This window comes from Uranotaenia lowii, chromosome 2 (assembly GCF_029784155.1).
Source record: "Uranotaenia lowii strain MFRU-FL chromosome 2, ASM2978415v1, whole genome shotgun sequence".
NCBI lineage: Eukaryota > Metazoa > Arthropoda > Insecta > Diptera > Culicidae > Uranotaenia > Uranotaenia lowii.
The window spans coordinates 250,016,241-250,042,259 of NC_073692.1; the positions used below are offsets into that span (position 1 = coordinate 250,016,241).

Sequence of the window (26,019 nt, forward strand, 5' to 3'; positions counted from 1 at the left end):
TGTGAAACATTATTTTTTTGAAAATGGCCCAGTTGATGTTCCTTCACATGGATCCTCCCCTTCGGATTCATAGTCACTCAGAAGGTCTGGTTCTCTGAGGCGATTGGCAAAGACTTCAGAACCATGTCTCTATGGGACATTTTTACTCGATTTTTCAGAAAATTCTTGATTTTTTCCCGGTGCGATATTTACTTAGGGCACGCCGAGAGAGCATGAGATGCTTCACCAGTGCAATACAAACACCTGCTTGCTACTTGTACTGTACACGAAGCTTCCGCATGCTTCTCCCCGCACTTAGAGCAGCGTGCCTGATTGCAGCAGTAGGTGGTCGTATGATCCAACTGCTTGCAATCCTGGCAGAACATGACTGAAGGCACATAAAGTCTCATAGGTGGACGAACCTTCTCGATCGCAACGTAATCAGGAAGTGCAGGAAGGTAACCCGAAAAGAGTTTGACAGGGAAAAAGTTCTCTCTTCCCCCTCGCCTTGTGCCAATTTTAGCTGACGCGCGTCCAGCACCTTGACCGTGGGTCTTTGAATCGGCCAACCCCGGACTTCACCAGGTCATCGACGGTCAAACCCTCTTCCGTTACCACTCCGTCGATTTCCACGTCACGAGCGGGAACGTAAACGCGGTACTCGATCGTAAACTACACGAGATCCCGTCGATTCATTGTGGTAAACCCAACGACGAGAGGGAAGTTTCGGCAATGTTGTAACATTTTCAGGGGAGGAATTAGCTTGATTTGTGGAAGTGACGAATAGATAGGTTTTTCAATCGGATGAGAAACGGGGGAAGGGGAATCTTCCGTGTCCGAAACGTACATGGGGGATTGGGGGAATAACTTTCCATTTTTAATTTCTCGGAAAATAATTCTTCCCGAAATGGAGGATGTTTATCGTTCTCGCCGTCGTCATCTGTTATGCGGTTGCGTTCCGACATAACGGGTTTGGGTAGAGAGCGAAACCACACTTAGAAAAATACTATTATACATGCCATAAGATTCTCTTATGAAGTGGCGCCATAAGAAAAATCAATGAAATTCATAAGATTATCTTATGACGCGAATGAACTCTGCAGATGAACACCTGCTTCAATGAGAGGTTGTTGCTTTTCATAAGAGGGTCTTATAAAAACAGGAAATGTCACGTTCGATGAGAATAATTCAAAACAATTGATGTTGAAAATTTATTTTATTGTTCGGCTAATTTGTTTGGAACTACATAGATTTTGGTCACCATCAGCAGCACATTAATACTCGGTTCCAAAGAATTTTTTCGGCCGCATACGGTATTTTGACCTTGGATTTTTCCCGAAAAAAAAAGTAAACAAAAAACAAATTAGAGTTTACCTTTACAAATATGTTTAACGATTACAACAATAAACTTCAATTCAAACTTACCATTTAAAAGAATAAAACTTATGTAGCATTTGAGTTTGTTTTACGTATTTGTTGCTAACTTATTATTCCTGTCATCATCATAATTTGAGTAATTTTTACTACTTGTTGCTAAAATATTCTCTGCGTTTATCTGTCATCATTGTCATCGTCATTGAAAACAAACATAAACAAAATCAGTGTGAAGCAAACCCCGATAGGAAATACACCCTACTATTCACCATACTTAGTCGGCTCGCGAAGGGTGCGTCGGCCGATTTTCGATCATACTAATTGGCCTATTGTTGCAACGTCGCTTATGGGAGTTTTTGCTGGGCATCAGTCGATTAGTAAGCCGATTTCGTAGGCCTATCAAATAGGGTGATGAGTAGCATGATTGTGTAGGAACCGACTTAATCGCCTGATTAGTAGGGCGATAAAGTTAATGAGATTTTCGACGTTCAGCTATTTAATAGGGGTATCAAACGAGCTATTTAGTATCAACCATCCGACTCAATCCGACTAAATAGCAGAATTGATTGGCCTCAAAAATCGATTGTTTTTCCTACCACCCTACCCAATCGTACTAAATAGCCGGATTGATTGACAGCAAAAATAGATTTTTCTTTGTACCACCCAACTCAATCCGACTAAATAGCAGAATTGATTGACCACAAAAATCGATTGTTTTTCTACCACCCTACCAAATCGTACTAAATAGCCGGATTGATTGACCGTTAAAATTGATTTTTCTCCCTACCACCCTACGCAATCCGACTAAATAGCTGAATTGATTGACCGCCAACATCGATTTTTTTCCTACCACCCTACCCAATCGTACTTAATAGCCGGATTGATTGACCTCAAAAATTGATTTTTCTTCCTACCACCCAACTTTATCCGACTAAATAGTCGGATTGATTGACCGCAAAAGTACCATCCGACTAAATAGGGCGATTTATGTAAATGGTTCATTTTCGTATCTCGGAGCAAGTCCAGTAGAGGTATTTTTATTTTTCTGTAGTAAAAATGTAGGTGGGTGGCGAAGTAAATTTTTGGCAGGTAGCCTGATGGTGGAGGCACGAGCCTGCAAACTGGCTCATTCGGCAATGAGAATGCCGGAATCTTTGAACCTAGCATCCTACAGTAGCCGGTCGGGAAACGACCTGTCCTGTGGAGAAGCTTGCCGTCCAAGCACTGCAAAACTCCAACGATCTACCAAGGCTTCCGTAAACTTCTGCCTCCTGAAGATGGAAATCCGTTCCAGCTCCTCCACCCAACCGGTACAAACGGATTTCGAGAGCTGAATGTTTTTCTATTGAAATAAGAGGAAAACAATCAAACTATTTTCCAAAATAAATTTTTTATTCCATCAACTCACCTCCGGCACCTCATCCAGAAACTGGCCCACGGTGAGGGCGTCGTCAGCGATGCCTCCATCGGAATCATGAACACCTTCGATTACGGTTTCAGGCATGCCCTGCAAACGTCCGGGAACTTGGTCAGGTTGACGTCGTCATGACGGAACCGATAGAAACCCGCTCGCCGCTCGAACAAACTGCTGATGAGCACTGACGAACCGTGGGCCAAGCTTTCCCTTCGATGAACTCCATCACACAACACATGTCAAAAACAAAATCAGTTATGACCATTCCATACTAAATAGGCTTAAAGTTTGCCAACTAAATAGAGTCCTACGAAAACCTACTAAATTGACCGATCCCCTCCGATTACGTCGATCAACTTATTGTGCTACCAATTCATGCGTAATTGTGTGAGCCTACTCATCAGCCGATTTAGTATGGCACCTATTTCATATTCAAGCGTTGCCCGATTAATCGGCATACTAAATAGGGTCATTGATTTAGTAGGGTGATTCGTAGCCAGACTAAATCGGCACCCAACTAAATATGTGAACGGCGAAATTTTTCAACTGTCAAATTTCCTATCGGGACGTGAAAACAGCAAGCTAACCGAAATCGACAAGTCGCCATTGCGTTCGGCCTAATTACCGCGAGTTTGCTCCTGATTCCGCCACCTCTTTGGAGGTACACCCGCAAGGTGCCGTGCAGAACGAGATACTGCTGATTCCGAGGCCGTTACGGGAGGAACGAAAAAGAAATCGATTAACCAGGTCAGTAAATTCCTACACAACTTTCTCGAGCGGACAAATAAAGACAAAAATGCTCTTCATAAACAGTTCCGTACAAGGTTTCCGTGCAGAATTCGGGAAGGCTAGGAAGCGAAAGGATCGGAGATCGGCAACTAGACGGAACAAGGCAAGGAAGTTCCGATCAATTCCTCGGGTGAGTCGGATTGGATTTTTGATAATAAACAATCAAACTGAAGACTCCTTTTATAGAGAGCGGACATCGGAAGAAATAACATCCGATCACTATTGGTTGCAAGGAACATTTCCCAGAACCCCAAATTGGGTGAGTGCGGATGGACTGAGGAAGAGAAACGGACATTGCTGACTGGTTTTTTTTATTTAAGGGCTTTTATTGGGACCTGAAAACCGACGGTGCCTGGAGTCAGTCTTTTTCCGGAGCTGAAAATTGTATCGCCCGAGAACTGGTGCCGACTCCTTCCGGAAGCTGATGCTGGATGTCACGCCTGCCGCCAGTGGTGCTCAACGGTTGCTGGTCATCTGATGACATAAGGGTCGCTGCATGTAAGGAAGAGGTGAAGAATAAAAAGAAACATGTAAGTACTAGCGCTAGTCAGAAGAAAAAAGAAGAAGCTGCAGCAAAGTAAGAAGAAGAAATAAGAAGCAGGCAAGCAAGAAGAAGAAGCTGCAGCAAAGTAAGAAGAAGAAATAAGAAGCAGGCAAGCAAGAAGAAGAAGAAGCAGCAGTAAACTAAACACAATTCATAAAAATTTAGTAGCAAGTAATTATACTATCATTTTAGGAACCGAAACAAGCTGGGATGATAGTATAAAAAGCGAGGAAATTTTTGGATCGCGTTACAATGTGTACAGAGATGACCGAAATTTCAATTTGTCCGACAAGAAATCAGGCGGAGGCGTTGTAGTAGCAATAAGCTCTGCTTTCGATTCTGAGCTCATTGAAATAACTAAGCACAAAGAATTTGAGCAGGTGTGGGCAAAAGCTCAAATCTTCAAGGAAACTCATATTTTTGGTTCGATCTACTTTCCTCCAGAATATGCCAGTAAAGATTATTTTCAAAAGTTTCTACTGAGCATAACAGAACTATTCAAAAGCTTCCAACCCGAATTCAAAATTCACCTGTATGGCGATTTTAATCAATCGAATCTACAATTTTTACCCGATGAAGATAATGAAGCAATCCTTTTACCGATTTTTGGAGATAATGAAACATTACAATTCCTTTTCGACAATCTTGCTACCTTATGTCTTAATCAAATAAATCATGTGAAAAATGCCTGCAATCGCTATCTCGATTTACTGTTTTCAAACTTGACTGATGACTTTTGTATTTTGGAAGCTACTAATCCAATTTGGAAAAATGAGATATTTCATACAGCTATCGAATTTTCAATTATATGTTCTGACAACAAAGGAATACCAGAATACGAATATGAGGAGACCCTTGACTTTTTCCATGCAAATTACACAATGATTAAAACTAAATTACAATCAGTTAATTGGCAATCATCATTTCAAAGCGAAAACCAAACTGTCAATCAGGTAGCTATTTTTTATAACATTCTTGGTAATATCTTAAGTAAATATGTCCCAATAAAAATAAAGCGACGAACGAATAATAACAGAAATCCGCCATGGTTTTCAAAAGAGCTAAAGCATCTCAGAAATAAAAAGCAGAAAGCGCATAAAAACTGGAAAAAGACACCATCGCTAGCTAATAGTTTAGAATATCAAGAAGCATGCAACCAACTAGCCATATGCATTAATACCTCCTTCGAAGAATATAATAGGAAAACAGAGGAAAACATTAAATCTGACCCAAGAAGCTTCTTCAAGTATGTAAGTTCCAAATTGAAAAGTAATAATTTTCCATCTCGTATGCACTTGGACAGCGCTAACGGTAATAATTCCCATGAAATATGTAATTTGTTTGCCAATTTCTTCCAAAGCGTTTACACCAGTTTTTCGGAAGCCGATCGCGACACTGCGTTTTTCGATTATTTTTCCGACTCAGCATCATTGACTGTGGTAGATTCAATCACCCTTGAGGAAATACACAAATCAATTTGCTCCCTGGATAGCTCCAAAGGACCCGGGCCTGATGGAATTCCTCCATTACTTTTAAAAAATCTTGTAAATGAACAAAGTATGCCCTTGTTTCTATTGTTCAACTCATCGTTGAAATCCGGTGTTTTTCCTCAAGTATGGAAAGAATCTTTTCTTGTACCTATTTTCAAGTCGGGGAAAAAGTCTGACATTAAAAATTACCGGGGTATAGCAATCTTATCGTGCATACCGAAACTTTTTGAAGCAATAGTGAATCAAAAAATATATAATCAAATAAAAACACTCATAACTGAAAAGCAACATGGATTTGTTAAAGGACGATCTACAGCGACTAATTTACTTGAATTCGTTTCTTATAATATCCACTCTATGGATCAAGGAAATTCCGTCCAGGCTATATACACGGACTTCAGTAAAGCTTTTGATAGAATCGACATCCCTTTGTTAATTTTTAAACTACATAAAAACGGATTCAGTACACAACTGCTGAAATGGATTGAGTCGTATTTGACAAACCGTACACAAATTGTTAGATTCAATGGTTCACTTTCGAAAAGCATCTCCGTTACATCTGGTGTGCCTCAAGGCTCCCATCTCGGTCCCTTATTATTTATCTTATACGTCAATGACATTACTTATTTACTGAACCAGCTAAACGTGCTTATATACGCAGACGATATGAAGCTTTATATGATAGTCAACAACGAAGAAGATTTCAGGATGTTTCAAAATGAAATAAATATTTTTTACAAATGGTGCAGTAAAAGTCTTCTTGAACTAAACGTGAAAAAATGTTCACATATTGTATTTACAAGGAAAAAATATCCGTCATATGAAATTGTCACATTAGGAAATGAGCCTGTGGAGAGAATCAACAAGATAAGAGATCTAGGTATTATATTGGACTCAAAACTTACTTTTATAGATCACTATAACTCAGTAATTCAAAAATCAAATAGTATGCTTGGCTTTATAAAACGTTTTAGTTATAATTTTCAAGACCCATATACATTAAAAACATTGTACACAGCTTATGTCCGATCCATACTTGAATACTGCAGCGTTGTGTGGTCCCCCTTTCAAATTTCTCATAAAAACCGTTTAGAATCCATTCAGAAACAATTTGTTCTATTTGCTTTACGAAATCTAGGATGGTCCCAGAGCCAATTACCAAGCTACGAATCACGCTGTTTACTAATAAATATTGAACCATTAAGTGTTAGAAGAGAATTTGCTGCAATCTCCTTTGTAAACGACATAATTAATCAGCGTGTTCAATCTACTTATCTACTAAATCAGTTAAACTTTTACTGTCCGAGTCGCCAGTTGAGAACCAGAAATCTGTTTATTTTAACCTCTGCTCGAACTGATTATGGTAAAAATAGTCCAATCAATTGTCTTATGCAGAATTATAATAAAAACTACCAGAACATAGATTTTACTATGTCTAAACAGCAGCTAAAAAGTGCTTTTTACGGCGACAGGCACTTAAGAACCTAATATTGTAGTATTTAAAGTAATATTAAGATTGTACTGCTAGTTTTAAGAATATATATGTAGCCTACGATGTTTGGTGAAATAAATAAATTTAAAGGAAAAAGAAGAACAAAAGCGAAATAGAAGAAGAAGAAGAAGAAGAGTAGAAGCAGAATGGCAGAAGAACAGTAGAAGCAGAATGGAAGAAGAAGAAGAAGATGATGATGATGAGGAGCGGAAGAAGAAGAAGAAGGAGACCGAAAGAAAGTATGCGGTCTGGAAAAATAAGAAAACAATGATTAGAAATAGAAAATAAGCAACAAATTTGTTTTGGTTTCGTTTTGTGGCGTAGTTTTTTGAATGTTTTAGTTATTTGTGTTTCCTCCCCCATTGCTAGCCGGGAGTGAAGCAAAAGAACTTCAACACTTATTATTTCACAACTTCGTTTGACGACTGAAAAATGACTGGTGGAATGAATGTGTTCATAATTTTTCCACAATGCCGTTTGTTCTATTTTTCATACGAACTTCGTATGAAAATTGAAAGAATTTCATAAGACTCTTATGAAAACTTAGTTTGGACGCAAAAAAGGGGTTCATAAGGCGTATCTTATGAAAATTATAATAAGATTTTGCCTGAGTGCAGATTTATTGAATATATTATTTATAAAAAATAATTAAACTATGATGTAAGCGCTGATGCGGTCTAGTGGATAGGCTGGCGCGAGTCTGGTAACCCAGGCGTACTGGGTTCGATTCCCGGTATGAGCAAGAAAAACTTTTTGGTTCGAGTCCCAGAGGTTGCCGACAGGTGAAATGCTTGGGGAGTAAGTAGAGGCCAGTCTCGAACCCACTCTTGTCCTTCCTCCAACTGGTATCAGGAGGGGTTGGTTTGTTATCTTGAACTGCATTCTGTCCATATCCAGCCGGAATGGATATACTGAAGTTCATGATGGTCTAACCAACGTCTCATGATCGCTTACTATTCTACGCTATTCTTAACTTTAAAATTTCCTTCTCCAAACTATCTGCAATTTTCATTTCCAGCATCCTGAGCTATGTAGACGCTACCAAAAAAAAAACTATGATGTAAATAAAATTATGATAATGATGAATAAAAATTTAGTTCTTATAATGTAGGAAAATGTAAAAAAAAGGATACAACAGCCAATTTTTGGAGAAAGAAAAGCGTCGACACTTATCTGGTACACACTGTACCAATCCCGCCAACAACGTGGATTTTTGCTGGTCGACGTCGATCAACCACAACAGCAAGGTCTTTTGTCTTCTACCGGTGGTAAGATGAAGATGGCGATGATGGAGACAAAAGCGATGAACTGGTCTGATCGGATTCGATGGTGATCCGATAGCGACAATCCAGATTCACTCACCTAGGCCTTATAGGGAATCTAACAACCCACACGGATTTGCTGGGGATTTTCCCGGTGCACTAGTAGAAAAAAAAACACGTCCACTAGTCACAACTGATGCAAGACGAATGATGTAATCAAAATGAATCAAATATTTTTTTTAAAAGCATAAGTAAAAAAAAAATTTTGAAGTCTTCGACAAAATTGTAAATAGAACTTAAATCTTTGATACCGAAAGCTCACAAATATTCTTCAATGATGTCGCAAATATTTACTTTTTTTTCTATTGCATTTTTAAAACTTGAGATTTTTTTAAGCATTGTTTCTTTGAATCTAATGAAAGTTTTTCGATCAAATGAATAATTTTTAAAATACACACGTTTGTAACTACCCGGATTTAAACGATTATATCCTTATTTTTTATGTTCGTACACTTCCATTTCTCTATTTCCGTAGATGGCATTGATATTTCGCTGATAATTAATGATAACCTAGAAAGCGGACCACCAATCAGACAGTCAAGAAGAATTGCGCAGCAAAAGATTAAAGAAGAAACTAATCGACGTCTCATAGAAGAAAAAATGCTTCGAGAAATGAAAGCTGAGGCTTTAAAAAAGAAAAAAAAGTGTGAAACTCTCGCCTCTGACGACGAAGATTATGTAGCATCTGCAGTATCGGAAGAAGAAGACGAAGAAAATTCTAAAAGCAATGAATCTAAAGCAAAAAAAAAGAAAAGTGATAAACCATGGATGACATCATCATCGGAAAGTAGCAGTGAGTCAGAGCCTGAGGAATATGATATAGAACCAGAACATTCTGATGGGGGACGTCAACCTGCTAAATCTGATCATGAATTTTCACCGGAATCAGATTTAGAAGATGATAGCTTTGTACCAACGCGCAGAGCTAGAACAGTTCGAGCCGAAAGGTATGATGACAGCGATGATCATATTGTTGATTCGAATGAAGAACATGCTTGCCAAAAATGTGGTCAAAATGATCATCCTGAGTGGATTTTATTATGCGATTCATGTGACAAAGGATATCATTGTTCTTGTTTGGTTCCTGTTTTATTCGTGATTCCTGAAGGAGACTGGTTTTGCCCTATTTGCCAACATGATAAATTGATAAGAAACCTTCATCAAAAGTTACAGCAATATGATGAATGGTATAAAATATATGAAATTCAAGAATCTGAGAGAATATTACGGGAAAAGCAGATAGAAGAAGACAAAAAGATTTTAGATGCACAATTCAAAAAACAGATCAAAGTATCTGATAGAATATATAAAGATAGTGATATTAATATCGATCAATCAAAAGGCGAATCGGATGACAGTTCATCGTCTTCCGAAAGCAATAGTCGAAAATCTAGCGGGTCAGATGAAGATGATATTCCCATTTACAAATTACGGCGCCGGAACCAAATCACAACGAGTTACCGTTTTAATGAGTATGATGATCTGATCAATTCAGCAATCACTCGTCTATCACCTGAAAATGAAAGCGATGATGGTTTTGTAGGAGGAAAAGACATAAGAAATATTATTGCGGCTGAAAAACGGCATCAAGTGCTAAAATCAGGCAGTGCATCACCAGTTGTCGAACTTCATGTCAGTCGCAAAAATAAGAAAAAGAAAAAAAAATTAAATAATTTAGACGCGTTATCGGATGAAGATGACGGATCGGATGAGGATTTCAAGGAATCATCCAGCGACGAAGAAGATGAAAGCTATTCCGCATCTGAAGTAAGCGAAAGTTCTTTAGAGCTGGGTTATTCTAGAAAACAACGAGCAGCTGCTAAGCGTAAACTCGATAAAAGATTTATCAACGACGATGAAGATGAAAGTGATGAAAGCACATATAATATAAGAAAACGAATTTCAAAAAACAAAACAAAAATAGAAGATTCAGAAGAGTTTGATGAAGACGATGACTTAACTGAAAGTGAAGAAATAGATAGCGCTGATTTATGTAGCGATACAGAAACTGATAGCAGTGAGAACAGTAATAGGAGAAAGAAAACTTCGAAATCCACAAAAAATGTCTTATTTAAAAATGCATTGAACATTAAAAAAAGGAAAAAAGTGAAAAGGGTTGAGGATAAATCTTATAAAATGGGTTCCAAAAAGCCCATTGTAAATTTGAAGTCAGATACAGATTCATCGGATGATGATAATGTTTTAAGCAGTATTGGAAAACGCAAAACTAGGGGTAAAAAGCTGCATTATATATTGGATGATGAATTCGAAAGCTCCGATGACGGAATAAGACCTGGTGTTCACCGACCGGACACTCCACCCGAAGAACGTGAACAGTTTATTAAAAAACAAGAGGAAATCAAAAGAATGTTAGCTGAAAAGAACGCTGCCGCAGCTAAAGAATTGGCAACACCTAAACACAGCTTAGTGAGGGATTTAACCGACAAAAGCAACACGTCACTTTTCAATATTCCACCACAAGTTATTGAAAGCGCGAAAGTTTTAGACATAGATTTCTTGAAAAGTTCAAGAAGTTTAGAATTAGATGAAAATGAAGAAGACTTGGATGTCAACTTTCCGGACCCAGATGATGTAAATGAAGAAGAGCTGGCAAAAATTATGGAAGATGAGGATTTCGCACAACATCAACTTAAGTTAGATGACGAAGACTTAATACGAAGCAAAAGTATTGTTGAGAATTCACCTCGCAAGAAAGGGCGGGATTTTGAAAGTATTGATCCCACGGAAATAACAAAATCTGTTCGTAACATGGCTCCTTCAAAAGATGCACCTAAATGTCTAATACCAATTTCTGAAGCTGCTCCAATTCTCAACAGCGAACGAGTACTGCATAGTTTCAATAATATAATTCCTCAAGAAACCGATTCATCAAGCCTTTTACAACAGATGAAACAGCAAGCGATACCGTTAAATGAGTCGTTAGATTCTCCCCCTGTACTGAACAGTGATCGAATATTTGCATCATCTTCAGTTATTAACTATTCACTGAACAAAACAGTTAATACTCAAGTTGCTGCATTACCTGTACTTGAATCAAAGGAAATCGTTGATGTCAGAAGAAGGCGACGAAAAAAAATTACACCGTTACGAAACGATTTGTATCGGGGAATACTAAATGGACCACCATTAAATCAACCAAAGCCTATCATGTACCATAATCCACTAGTGGCAACGAATTCTTCAAACCCCGTTACATCTGATGATTCATCACTACCCTTTTCGGCATCCAAACCTAATGAGTCCACAGTTTATGCGACCAATCCTGAAAAACATGCTCATTTGGAACATGCTCGATTCAGTACTCCAAGTAAGTATTAACCTTAAGTTTTTTACGTGATGACCATGTAATAAATCATTTCTAAAAAATATCGGATTATTAAACGACACTATATACATTAACTTAAGTGGTGATCATAATTTCATTTCACTTATTTTCGGTCTTTATGATCGTTAAATCATCTAAATCTATAATATACGCACTCCCTCCAACATGATGAACACATTGTTCTTCAATTTTCACCATCATTAAATTACTATAAGTAATCAATTTTAAAACACGTTTACTTTAACTTGTTGACTCGAGGCTAACAGAGCACAATTATTCGGGGCACGATGGGCGTTTTCTGCCGTAGCATCTAGCAGCGAATTCAACTCTATGTAGTCAACTGAATGATAGAGCTACAGCTTCAGCTGACAATTTGGTCTATTGGTTAGATGTCGGAGAGGTAATCAGTAGGGTCGAGGTCGTCCAAAATTCTATAGAAATCACATTTCTAGGTTCATGCCTGAAATATTGTACCTCACGTAACTTTTGACCCCATCGATAGAACTTTTCAAAAACTTCAGACATGCTAGTTTTATATTTCAACAATCACTCTGCAAAATTTCGATAAAAAATGTAGCGTAGTTTCTGAGATGTTGCAGTTTGAATGGTAAAAGTCCAAAAAGTCCGATTTTCGAAGAATTACTGTATCTCAGGCCACATTAATCCAGAAAGCTCAAATTTGGTGATATAATAGTGTGATAGTTGATCTATCTAACGCAGAAAATTTGATCAAAAAATATCATCAGAGTAAAAAGTTATGGAAGTTCAAAGTCGAAGTGACAGTGTGCTTGCTTCCAATTTCTATACAATTATGAACGGTACTGTAGGTTAATTAATAAACTTTTAAAATCATCTATACTACATTTAGGACATTATAGGGAAATTGAATAATGGTAATGACAGATGATATAGTTTTTTTTTAAGAATTACAAATTTAGAAGAGCAGCAAATTATTGAAGGTTGTGTTTATTCAAAGCAAATTTACAAGTGCACCTCTTGCGTGTTTCTCGAATTTACTGGCTAAAAGGCTTATTTTTGAAAAGTTAATTTTGCAGAAATTGAGTAGGTGGAAGTCGTCTATGAACGGACACCTCCTATGGCCGGACAACATTGATTTTTCGAAAACGCAATATCCTAATAATGTTTTAACACCATGAATATAAAGTAAATAGTAGCCTGATATGGTGTTAGAAATATGGTTATCCAATCTGAAAAGGTAAAACAATTATAGGCATCTGTGGGAACCGAGAAATAACACCCGCTTCTTTTAAAGGTATAATTATAAAAATTATTATTTTACAATTCAGACACCGGCTTACTGTGATAATATCTAAACCATAAATACCACATCTCTCCTTTTGTTTTAAACAATTACAATATAAAGTTATCATATCTCTTTGGCTTTTTCCTAATTCGACTTTGTCTTTCTTTTGGTTCTTAAAATCCTTTGAATTCTTCGTCTGAACTAGCTGTAGCTCCATCTTGCAAACCCTCTCTCGTATCAACACCAGAAGTAGTATTCACTGGATTTTTTTATGGGTTCTTCCGGATTTGGGTTAATCGATTCGGGTTGATCATTTTCAGGATCTGTCGAAATCCTCTGCTGCGAGAGTGGTGGTCATATACAGGTGGAATTCTTCAAAACCATTTGCTTCATCGATCCCTCCTTCTTTTTTTTCTTGATTATTTCCTGAGTCTGAATCATAAAATAAAAGAAAAATATTCAAGAAATCCTTTGAACAATGCAGTATAAATTTAACAATTAAAGAAAACCACTTTAATTTTACCTGTTGATTGATTTTTTACCATATTTCTACCAACACCGGCAGGAATTTTCTTGAGATGCTTTACGTTTCTTTCATAAGTTTTCCCATCTGAAGCTTCAATTACTGCTCTAGAACCATTCCGACTTTTGACAATGTATTTCGTCTTGTCAAAAGTAGTTGTTAATTTATTGGAATGAATTAAATTTTCTACAAGAACAGTATCGCCAACTTCAATATGAGAGACTTGAGCATGACGTTTAAAATCTTCTAACACCTTTCCTTTGTATTTCATGACTAAATCTTTATCACGATAATCCGTAGAAATAGGCACAGCTGTAGTGATATCATCGAGAGTAGGAATCTTCGACCTAATAGTTTTTCCGTACATGAGTTCAGTGTGAGTTTTCCCCGTGATTGAATGTGGAGTAGTATAATACATGATAAGATAATCGTTCAACTCACGCTTCCAATCTCTTTCTAAATTGTGACTTATCTGAAGGCGTTTTAGTAGTGAACGATTTTGTCTCTCTACTAGACCATTTTCTTGTGGCCAATATGGCGTCGTATGATTCAACAAAATTGTTTTGGACACACAATATTCTTCAAACAATTGGCTGATAAATTGATGACCATTATCTAATGTTATTGTTCTCGGGTAGCCTAAGCGAGTAAAAATTTTGTCCAATCTGTCTATGGTATCGCGTGAAGTAGTTCTAGTTAAAATTTCCACCTCCTTGTATCTGCTGTAATAATCAATGACCACTAAGAGATATTCACCTGTCGTGAATGGTCCCATAAAATCAATGGCTATATATCCATGGCATCGTAGGAAGTTGACGTCGACTCATTGGTTCTGGTCTGCTGAAGTCCAATCAGCTGACACCCTTCACAACGTGAAACACATAGCTTTGCATCACGATCCATTGATAGCCACCATGCTCGATCTCTCAATCTTCTCTTCATAACTGACTCCCCTAGATGTCCTTCATGAGCCAACTGGAGCATTCTTTCTCGAAGGACCGTAGGAATCTTTATTTCCTCTTACCAAAATATTTCCCACCAAGCCTAATTCATGTGAAAATGGTTGAAATGGTTTTGCAATTATATGATTCCAATTGCCGCTCCTTAAACATCCTTTAACTGTTAATAGTTCTTGATCATCTTTAGACGCATTTTCAATTTCATCAACATCGATTGCAACCGATTCTCTTATTGCCAACGCTATAAAATTATTATCTTTCTCAAAATCTTCACTTTCTTCGTATGGAACCAATCGTGACAAAGAATCTGCAATATTTCCACTTCCTTTGCGGTATTTGACAGAATACTTGAAGAACTGCAAACGTAGAACCCATCTTTCTATTCTAGCACAAGGCGAAGAATTAGTAGAATAAATCACTTCCAATGGTTTATGATCAGTTTCTAGTTCAAAAGTTCATTCTTCTTCTTCTTCTTCATTCTGTTTCGGAGCATGCATGGGTTGCTCCTGAGTGAGGGCCAGTAACTAGACTATATGCCCTATAATTGTACGCGCTTATGCGGATTTCAAAGGTTTAATCTCGATTCTTTCTCAAACTTGCAGAGTTGTTTGAAGTAATCGATGTTCTTAGATTTGAACAGTTCGATTAGGTCTTTGAATTTGTTGTTGAAGTCGTATGTTGATCTTAGTGTTCGATATTTTGGGCAGTGCAGGAGCAAGTGATCGCTTGTTTCTGGAATGTGACACAAATCGCATTTGTCGTCGTCGATGATTTTCATCTTATGTCTCCAATAAGGTGAATAATCGTGTCCAGACTTTAGACGATTGAGCAATCTCACTTCAATATTCGTCAGCTTGGTGTTGTAATACCAGGGTCGTTCTTCTATGCAGCTTTGAATTTGGTAGAAGGTTTTACCTTTGCCTTCTTCGTTTGCGTAATTCTGGTACCATTGGTTAGCTGTTTCGAGTTGTATTCGTTTAACCTTCAAGAACGCATCGTTCATACACAGCAGGTTTTCTATCCTTGAGGATCCAGGGAATGTGATTGCTTGTTTGGTTAGACTGTCTGCTAGTTCATTGCCAAAGATACCAGTGTGGCTCGGTATCCATTGGATGATGGTGTTCTTGGAATGAGCCATTTGTAGTATGTTGTGTAACTGCTTGGATAGAAACCTTTCTTCAGCAGCATTGCTTAGAATGGTGCATGCGGATAATGAGTCGGTATACAGTACGAATTCTGAATCGAATATATTCAAGCTGTCGAGTGCTATCTCGATGGCTGTTATTTCTGCTTCTGTAATGCTGGTCTCATTAGCAAGTCTGAACGAAAGTTCTAACTTGCTGTATTCGTTGTAGATGCCTATTCCGCATATTCCTTTCATTTTGGATGCATCGGTGAAGATTTTATTTTTTCCGGAATGTATTCCATTCATGGTGAATAGCGTGAGTTGTTTTAGTTGCTGTGCGTTAGCATTCCTTTTGGCAACAGATAATCCATCGAGTGTATCGAATATCTTTATTCGAACTGGATTGTGTTCAATCATTGGCATCACTAGGTCGAAAATGTCTTTGTGTTTTAGGAACGTTTTTTCCATGAATGATAGTTCGTCATTGTTATCATTTGTGCTCAGGTGCATTAGTTGTTGGGCTACTGCTGTCCCATAGGCTAGATTTTTGATAATGACTTTAGAAGTAACGAACTGATGTCGAATGTCTAGTGGTACCTGTCCGGCGATAGCCAAAAGGGTGTTTAGTGGTGTAGTACGAGTGCAACCAGTGACTCTTCGGAGGCATTGATTGTTGGCCACTTCAAGTACTCGTCGATTTGTTTTCCGGGCGTTACAAAATATTGTTGCGTCGTAATCAATTAAGCTTCTAATAAGAGCCGTGTAAATGCGTGTCAAAGTTTGGGGGTGTGTGCCTGATCTGATATTGCAAATAACCTTCAGCATATTTAATCTGTCGTTTATTTTAGCTTTGAGCATTTTAGCTTCGGCACCGAAACCGAGGGATGCGTCTATATGCACTCCCAGGTACTTATGTGATCTTACTGTTTGGACAGTTTCTGAGTTGATTTTCAATTGAAGTTGACCAGTACCGTTGCGAAAAACAATTGCTTTTGTTTTGGCTGCATTCACACTAAAACCGAGGTTCTCGGCTTTTTCCACAAAAGCATCAGCAGTTTCTTGGCATTTAGCTTTTAGAGCTTCGAAGGTTTTGGCACGAATTATCAAATTGAAATCATCTACGTATTGGGTCATCATCACATCATTGGGAAGAGAGGAGTGTAAGTCAGCTGTATATATGTTGAACAACGTCGGTGACATGACATCACCTTGAGGCAGGCCGTTACTGATAACTCTGCTAACTTTTTCGCCGTTTACAAGCATTATGACTTTGCGGTTGATTACAAATTGTATAATCCAGTTAATTATTTCTGGGGGGAAGTTTTTATTTACCAATAATTCCTCTATTTTTGACGTTCGAATACTGTTGAAGGCATTCGACAAATCGATAAAAAGAACCGCTGTGATGAATTTTTCTCTTTTATTCCGTTTGATGGCATTGATTACATAAGAAACAGCTGTTGTAGTAGACAGGTTTTTTCTGCAACCAAATGACGTATTGGGGATTATTTTGTTTCTGTCCAAAAATTCAGTTATTTTTACAAGTACTGCGCTGTTCAGTAATTTGGTGGCACAGGGTACTAAAGATATTGGTCTTTTGCCTTCAATGGTTGATTGGTCTTTACCAACTTTCGGGATTGCTACAACCTTGATCTCTTTTAGATGCTCAACTAGTGATCCATTTCGCCACTGTTTATTCAGATCTTCCATAATGTTTTGAGCTGCATCTGTTCCCAGCGACCTCAACATGTCGTAGGTGATACCATCGATGCTAGGGGCCGTTTTTTTGTTTTTCTTATTGAGGAATGAATGCCATGTTTCTGTATTGATTATGTTGTATTTTGGGTTGCACATACTGGGATGGTCCAGTGTGACTTCTGTTGGACCGAAGTGTAGGTCGAGAAATTTGTTAGCCATTATTAAATCGTCATGAACTATGTTATTTTGGTTGTATTTTTTGTATTTTCCAGTAAAACGGTTAACCATGTTCCATAATTCTTTAGAATTCAAAGAAGGGTCAATTTGAGCCGGAAATTCCTCTAGCTTTCGTCTGATTTCTGCCCTTTTTGTTCTAAGAAAGGTTGCTGCTTTTTTTTTGTAGTTAATAAGATTTTCGAGTGAGGAAATGGCGTTGAACAGAATTCTGGCTTCTTTTTTATTATTCCAGGCTTCTTCTACCTCCTGGGACCACCAAAATTTGGGTTGGTATTTATTTATTTTCCGGTGTTTTTTAGAAACCTGTTTTACCTGACGATTTAATGCTTCAAGACAGTCAATTTCCTCTCCTGTAAATTTTTGAACTTCAGACAGTATTGTTTTAGTCTTGTAGATGTATTTTGATTTGTTTTCGAGGGGATGGTCAATTGTGATGTCGATGGTCATATGGTGGCTGCCTATGCTGAAGTTGTTGACATGCCATTTTATGAATGGATGGCAGTTGGGATTACAGTATGTTAAGTCAATAGCGGATGGGTTTTTGTTGAGCTCGATTGGAATGTACGTCGGTGAACCATCATTCAATATGATCAAGTTGAAATCGTTAATTAGATCATTGAGTAGTTGTCCTTTTAGGTCGGTCTTGTGGCAACCCCATTGTTGGTGATGTGAATTGAAGTCACCTCCAACAATGACTTTGTTGAAATCTTTGCAAGTTGTTAGAATTTTAGTAAGATCTTCTTCCATGGCTTTGTAGGCTGTAGATGGGCTTATATATATAGAAACTAATACGATGTTGAGTTTTAAAATTCTCAGCGCAACTGCTTGAATATAGTGTGATGTTGTTGGTAGTTTAACTGGAACGTAGCCGAGGTCATTTTGGACATAAATACCTGCACCTCCGTAGCCATCGGATCTTGGAACAAGTATGGAATTGTATTTGTTAATTTTATATTTTTTTGTGTTTTCTTGATCTTTCTCTGTCCATGTCTCAGAGATTAGAGCAGCCAGATAATTATCGTTACTGAGTACCCTTTGTAATTCATCTTTATTTTTCCAAATTGATTGAATGTTGCATTGTAAAATTTTTGTTGAATTATCCATTTTTGTTTTTGGAAGTATTTATTTTTCGATGACCTTTAATCATAACTGAAGGGTGTTTATTACTGAAGGTGTGAATGATTTAGACTAGAATATTGTGAAAATAAAAGGATAAGGTTACATGAACGTTGTATCTAGTTTCAGGTGTTTTTTGGATAATTCTTTGAATCGCTGGACTGATTCGGATCCGAGGTTTTCCTGACTAATAAGTTCGGTATAGAAATTCATTAACATAGACTGATATTCTTTTTTAGTTTCAGAAACTCTCCGCATAACATAAGTATTAGAGTGTGTGTCAGTTGTTTTGTGGGGGTTGTTTAGTCCTGTACCTTGGGAGCGGGACAGGTTGAAGTAATCAAATTCAGGTTCGATTGGATCATCATTACGGATTCGTTTCGGTGCACTTTTTATCGGTTCGTTTTTTTGTCTCGTACAAACAGCTGGAGCTGCCTTCTGTCGTATTTCGTTAGTTTTTGACCACTGTTGTTTTAGTTGATTAGACTTCGATACTACTTGAGCAAACGTTTCGTCGATGGCAGGAAACGAAGCAATTTGATTTAGAGGCTCAAATTTATTCGTTGACGAAAAAGGAATAATTTTCTGGGCTTCCGCGTATGTCAAATTTTGTAATGCCATGGCGCTTTTGATGTTTTTCTGCCGGATTGTTTCTCTACAGTTAACAGCTCCTGAGCTGTGTTCTGTGGTTTTACAATATATACATTTTATTTGTGACTTACACTCCTCATACTCATTGGTTGATTCATGACTGACTCCACATTTGTGGCACCTCTTCCGACCCCTGCAATTATCAGACTTATGCCCAAATCTTAAGCAATTTTGGCAAAAATTAGTCCTTTGTAGGAAAGGTTGAACACGCGTAACGCAACAAAACAATCGTACATTTCTGGGAAGCACACTGGCTCGGAAAGTAACACTTACCCTTTGAGTGAAGACTTTCTCGTCGTTTTCGTACCTGAATAGACGTTTGACATTGATGATTGGGGCTTCACTTTCGATGTCATCTAAAATTTCCTTTTCGGTGATGTCCAATGGGATGCCCGCGATGACTCCAGATATGCTGATAGCATGTTTGGGGATGTAAGCCCGATAGATGTTGTCTGCGTTGATTGAGTTTACCACTTTGTTTGCTTTATCATAGTTGTTCAATTTAACTATGATTTTCTTTTTCCCGAGGCGTTGTAACTCTTGCACGTTATCTTTTATTTCGTCGTTTTTTTTAAATAAGCTCCCAGAGAAAACTTGTTGATGTTCACATTTGTGGCTCCGTCTTCTTTCAGCTCAACAAATACACGATACGGACCAGTGTCGTTGTTATTATAGTAGTAATTCTCCGGTTCTTGTGACGTCAAATTATTTGACGCCATCTTGGTCATTTTTCCACACAAAAAAATGGCGGCTGAACCACCTTGGCGTCCTTTCGCCGATAAAATCGGTTAATACACCACTTTTCTTCTTTTAAAAGATGCCACTTTTCGATAAAATTCTATTCCACTATTTTCCGCACTGTTCTTCAAAACTTGGTCCACACTGAACCTTTAAATTTTCGAAAAAAAACAGATATGGTCCGCTCACGTAACCGTTCACCACTGTGGTTTTGTTTCGAATGCAAAAGTTCATACAATTAAATATGCAGAAAATTTTTCTACTGACTACACTAATGCTAAAGCTTCCTTTTCTGTTTGACAATATCGTTTCTCCGTTAGTGTTAAACTTTTGCTTGCAAACGCTATTATTCTAGGATTAGAATCGACATCTTCTTTAAATTGAACAAGCACCGCACAGGGGATGCATCCGCAATAACTCTGATTCTTAAAGTATTATCGAAAAATGGTAAAGTTTTAACATCCGTAATTTTATCCTTCAAAATCTCAAAACATTTTCGATGATCTGCATCCCAACTGAACTTCTTTCCTCTACAAATCTAGCGTAACATTTAAAAAGGGCGAAACTGCCAAATGTAAGCAAATCGAGTTAACGGTCATTCCGGATGCACGCGGTTGCACTTTACCTATCAAAAGCGGTTTCATCTTAAAATCACTTAAAACTTTCAAAAAATTGATAAAATTCAATTGGGCGAGACTTCCTGTTGATGCATTTTCGTTGAAACGTGAAGTTACGCCTATTCAAAATGAAGTGATCTTTTCTATTCGTGTAGGGCCAATAGGCGTAAAGCCTAAGAGCACCTGCAACGGTTCAGGCGTAAATATTGGTTTTAAGTATACCAGTTTTAGTAAAATTTGAAATTTTAGAATCGGCTAAAACACCCACTCCCCACCGGTGTAGGAGCAAATTTAAAACGGAAACACTTTCATTGCAGACACTCAATAATTGAGAAGAAAAAACCCATTTTACTAGAAAAATTGCATAAGTTTTGAGTTTCACGGTTAATTGTCTTAAAATTAATTCTACGAATATTCTTTTTGACAGAACAATGATTTCAACTATTCTACCAGGATTTCATTTATTTAAAAGCAAAAATGACTACACAACGAGGAAAAAAGGTCAATTGAAACAATTCTTCAATTAATTCAATAAAATTGCTTTGAATTAATGGAATAAAGTTTTGTTAAAATGAAATGAAAAAGCATTTTTTTTTTTCAAGTTATTGCTGACATTGATAAGGAAACGAGAAATGTTTATCCCAAAGTCAAAGGAAATTTTCCCTTGATTTGTCGACATTTTTGTTTGACAAAAACTTGTTTCACTATTTGTAAATTTATGTATGGATACAGAAAAATATGCTGATATTGACGAAAACTCCGAGCAATCCATACGAAACTAAAAATCTCTCAATATTAACAATAACAATAAACATTTATTTTACCTCATCGAAAAAGTATTAAAATTTTCTTTTCGTTTATTTTTTTCAAATTTTAGAACGCTGACTGGATTATCTAATTCGTCGAGCCCTAATGAAAAGCTTCTTATTTATTTATAAAATCGAGAATAATGTGAAATCTATTATTTATACTTGATATGGTTTTTATTAACATCTATTCTCAATTTATGTTACGTATAGGGTGGTTGAAGCGAAAAAAAAAAAACATTCAAATAATATCTCAAAAGAAATTATTATCACACCCAACACAGCAAAAAATTTCTAAAAGTACACGGAATCTAAAACACGAGTGATCTATTTTTTCTTGAGTGTAATTACAAAAAGATGTAATTTTAAACTTCTTTCGATGTAATATTAGTCTATTTTCCAAAATTGAATAGAAATAAACTGTTTTGATTTAATTTTACACTGCATCATGCAAAAATCAACCGGCCAATGAAATTTATATCACAAACAGTGTAAAATTATATCTGTTTGATTTAAAATTGAATGCAAATATTTAAATTGTGCCTTTTTATATTTCAAGTTAGTTTGCACGTCGGGCACAAAGTAAACAAGTCGGAAAATTATTCGGAAACGAGTCATTCAAAGGCGTAGCTACAGGAGCACTTTAAGAGGCTTTAAAGTAGTAAGTATATAAGACGTGAAATGAAGAATATGGTTGAAACTGATTAGTTTTCTCTCCATTACAGCAAGGTCAGATTTTTCGCAGCGGCTGATATCCGGCCAGTGATTATCCGGAGAAACTTTTGTCAGAACAATTCAAGTGTGCAGGATGCTGACCGAAAAATTATGATTTCCGGAACCATTCGAGGATGCTGATCATGCTGATTCGAAAAACATCCAAGTGCTGGGAGTCATCGGATGCAACAACAATTCCAGCCTGACGCTTTCCGAATGGTGTTTTTTATGTTCAGTTTTGGAAATAAATGTGAATTAAAAATGATACATGCGGCGTATTTATTAAAGACAAAAGCAAAACCCTTAATATGTAGAAAAAATATCAATATTTAAGATAATAAATTTGAAAATTTACATCCCTGTGTATTTTTACACGACGGCTTTTGTGATCCAATCTAGTGCATTGATTTCGATCTAAATTTACACGCCTCAAAAATTACATCCTCGAAAAAAATACACCGTGATAGAATTTTACATCAAAATCGATGTTCCGTTTTCGTGCATCGTTTTCGATCTAAATTTACACGAATTTTATTTGCTGTGAATGTTACCCAAACATGTGTGAAAGAAATCATTGTTGGTTAAAATTTGCTCACCGTGAACTAAATCGGTCTGTCGTATATTTTGAAATCCTGTTCCAAATTTGCATGAATTTGGAACAAAGGCGTATAACTGTTGGGAATTTTGAAATCGATAACTGTGCTAAAACAGCAATTTACGCCACCGGTGCCAGCCAAAATGTTTTAGCGTGGTCGAAAACCATGTTTTGCATCTACCGTTGGGACAGCCCTAAAGCCCTAACATAAAAGTGCGGCAGACTGTCTTCGCGAAGTTCCAATCGAACTGTCAAAAGTCGTTCCAATCGAGCATAACCATTTTTACAATTTCAAATTCGTGGCAGGTATTGCAATCTGTGTGACTGTGACTTTCAATTTTTTAATTGAAATTAATCAAGAATGCTGAGAAAATTCATTGGAGCAAAACGGAAAGAAGCACTTAATTTTTATTTTAACAATTGACACAATGGAGAACAAATTAAAAAATATTCTCAAAACGAAAATCAACTTCACAATCTGCGACACAGTTGCACATCAACAAGAAGTCATGCGAATGTTTTCGTTATTGGCAGTGTTGAAGGATTACAGAAGCTTTTTCAGTGCTGCCGAATCGGTGCGAAATTCAGTCTGCCGCACTTTTACCACTGACCACAGTCAGTGCTTTTACTGTAGGGCTTTAGTAAAGCCTAGTCCACACTAGGCAACTTGAACTGCGATTTTTGTTATGAGACGAACTTTGTTGTCTGTTGTTGTTGTTGGAAACCTGAGACGGTCTCAGTGTCTCCCGAATAAAATGGGAGACGCTGAGACCGTCTCGAAACGAACCGTCTCCTAGTGTGGACTAGGCTTAACTGAGTTGACCGTGTGTGACAAAACGGCCTAATTAGTTTTTGCGTGTAGTACGAATGGGCGAACTTCAAAACCAAAACAAAAACGGCCGATCAAATGGGCGAAACTGGCAGGCGTACCTTAAAACGAAAACAATAAAAGGGTTAAACTCGAAAATCTCTGAAATTAAGTGAAAAAAGTTAAAGTTCTTTATAACCATCGAACAATAAGTGAATATAATGCACATTTTTAGATTTTGTTGAACAAAAAGTGGTCGATTTTTAAATAGGATTTGAATAGGTGTTCCGAATTTTCAAACGCGTTTCGAGCTAACTGCTAGTTTCGCCCTTATGAAATGTTACGCTAGAAATAAGTTCTCTAAGTGGCGCTGTTAAAGTTGCCAAATCCGGAATAAATCTCCCAATAGGGGAGAATGAGGATACTTGATCCCTGGGGATATTTGATTCCCTAGCTATATCTCCAAACTGTAATGTCGTACAAAGATCAAATATCAAATGTTGGTTGAAGCTCAAATAATTTTAACAAAATAAGTTTTTGGGTTATTGAACTTTGAATGAAAAATTTCACAAAATGTGACTTGAAGATCTTTTTTCATCATTTTAAAATGTTCCTAACATGGAAATATTATAACAAAAATATTTATTCCAGTGCATCAATCTTTCGAGTGTAAAATGAACTTCAAAATACAATATTTTCAAAGCGATGGAAAACTTCCAACTTTTTTCAGAAAAAGTTTTCTAAAATGTTGATTTTGGGTACAATTGATCCCTAATATATGGGTACAAATGATCCCGGTATATTCTTCTTCTCAATGGATCGTGGTCATTGCTGATTACGATATTACTAATATTTATCCAATAGCTAATATTCATCCATCAATTATCTGAAGAAAAGGGCTAAGATAATTGATTTTCTCTTGTTTATAAAACATTGCGCCCGTAAGTATGCAATGTCATAAGGGTTTAGAATAAGCTATAGAATTTTTTTTCTGACAATTATAGATTGTGAAATGAGAACAAACATGCCCAAAATAGTCAATAAACATTCTATCTTAGGGTTTTGTTTGATTTAATCCATGGTTTAGGGCTTCCTGAATAAAGGATCAAGTCTCCCCTAACTTCAAAAATATCGCAATTTTTGTACTCCCACGAAAATGCTTCTAGTTCATCTACGGGTTCAAGTATCGTTCTAATTTAAGGAGCAAAGAAACTTGAAATTACACGCTGTCTGAAAATGTAAAAGAGTGCGAGTTGCTAAATTTTTCCAAAAAGATATGGTGAAAATAAGAAAATGAGATCAAGTATCCCCACTCTCCCCTATAGTTTACCAAACCCAAAAAACTTCGTACTTCCTCTGAAGTTTTGGGTTCTCTGAATTCCTTCAACGCCTCAAGTTTACTTTCGGTTGGCCGAATTCCTTGACTTGATATTTGATGTCCAAGAAATTCAATTTCAGTTACCCTTAAAATACATTTCTTTTGATTCAATAAGATATTTCGTTTCTTGATAACTTCCATAACTCTGTTAAAAGCAACATCGTGTTCTTCTTCAGTTTCTCCAAAAATAATGATGTCATCTATATAATTTAAGCAATTTTCACATTCAATTGAAATTTGTTCCATAATAGTTTGGAAGATTTCAGGTGCCCACGAAATTCCAAACATAAGACGTTTGTACCGAAACATTCCTTTATGACAAATAAATGTCGTAATATAACGAGAACTTTCTTCCAATTCAATCTAAGTTGTAACATTTAAAAAAAATTAATTTGTGATTGAAAATTTATTCAAATGTACAAAAAATAATATTTTTCATACCTGGTGAAAAGCATCTTTAATATCTAGACGACTAAAATATTTTGCTGGTTTCAAGCGTGGAAGAAAATCTTCAAAAATTGGCATCATTCGATGTTCTCTCTGTATAGCTAAGTTAGCTCGACGCATATCAACACACAACCTTAGATCTCCGTTGTCCTTCACAATTGTTACTAACGGTGAAACCCAGATTGCCCCACCGGTAACTTGTTCGATAATGTCGTTTGCTAGTAACTGATCCAAACGGTCTTCAATACGCGGCAAAAGTGCTATCGGTGGGCGTCTCACCTTTTGAACAATTGGAGTCACATCCTTGTTGATTGGAATCCTCACTAGAATGTTTTTCATTTTTGAAAAAGGTCTTAATTCGATTGGAATGATATTATTTGTTGATGATAATTCCGGAATTCCGACATATAGAACACCTAATAGAATTGCCGTTTCTTTCCCAAGCAAGGACAGAGATTCACCTTCAACAACATAAAATGTTTTTTTTGTCTCTCTTTCTTTTGGCTGTAGACCTATCGATCCAGAAATGCCAAGTCTTGTGGATTTTTACTGTTTTGTTTTTATTTACAATTCGCGTGTTATTTAATTCGAC

General features: G+C 36.9%; 2 protein-coding genes across 3 annotated transcripts in view; one reads left to right on the plus strand and one right to left on the minus strand.

Annotated features, from left to right (window-relative positions):
- The window catches only part of LOC129743880 (probable serine/threonine-protein kinase DDB_G0277071), a 329,957-nt gene that overhangs the window by 127,879 nt on the left and 176,059 nt on the right, over positions 1–26,019 (minus strand). The gene's annotated exons all lie outside the window — the stretch shown is intronic.
- The window catches only part of LOC129743878 (remodeling and spacing factor 1-like), a 91,680-nt gene that overhangs the window by 38,818 nt on the left and 26,843 nt on the right, over positions 1–26,019 (plus strand). For both annotated transcript variants that reach the window (XM_055736108.1, XM_055736109.1), the window contains one exon: positions 8,880–11,732. In XM_055736108.1, coding sequence (XP_055592083.1) covers positions 8,880–11,732 — 2,853 coding nt within the window. The remainder of the gene's footprint in view (positions 1–8,879; positions 11,733–26,019) is intronic.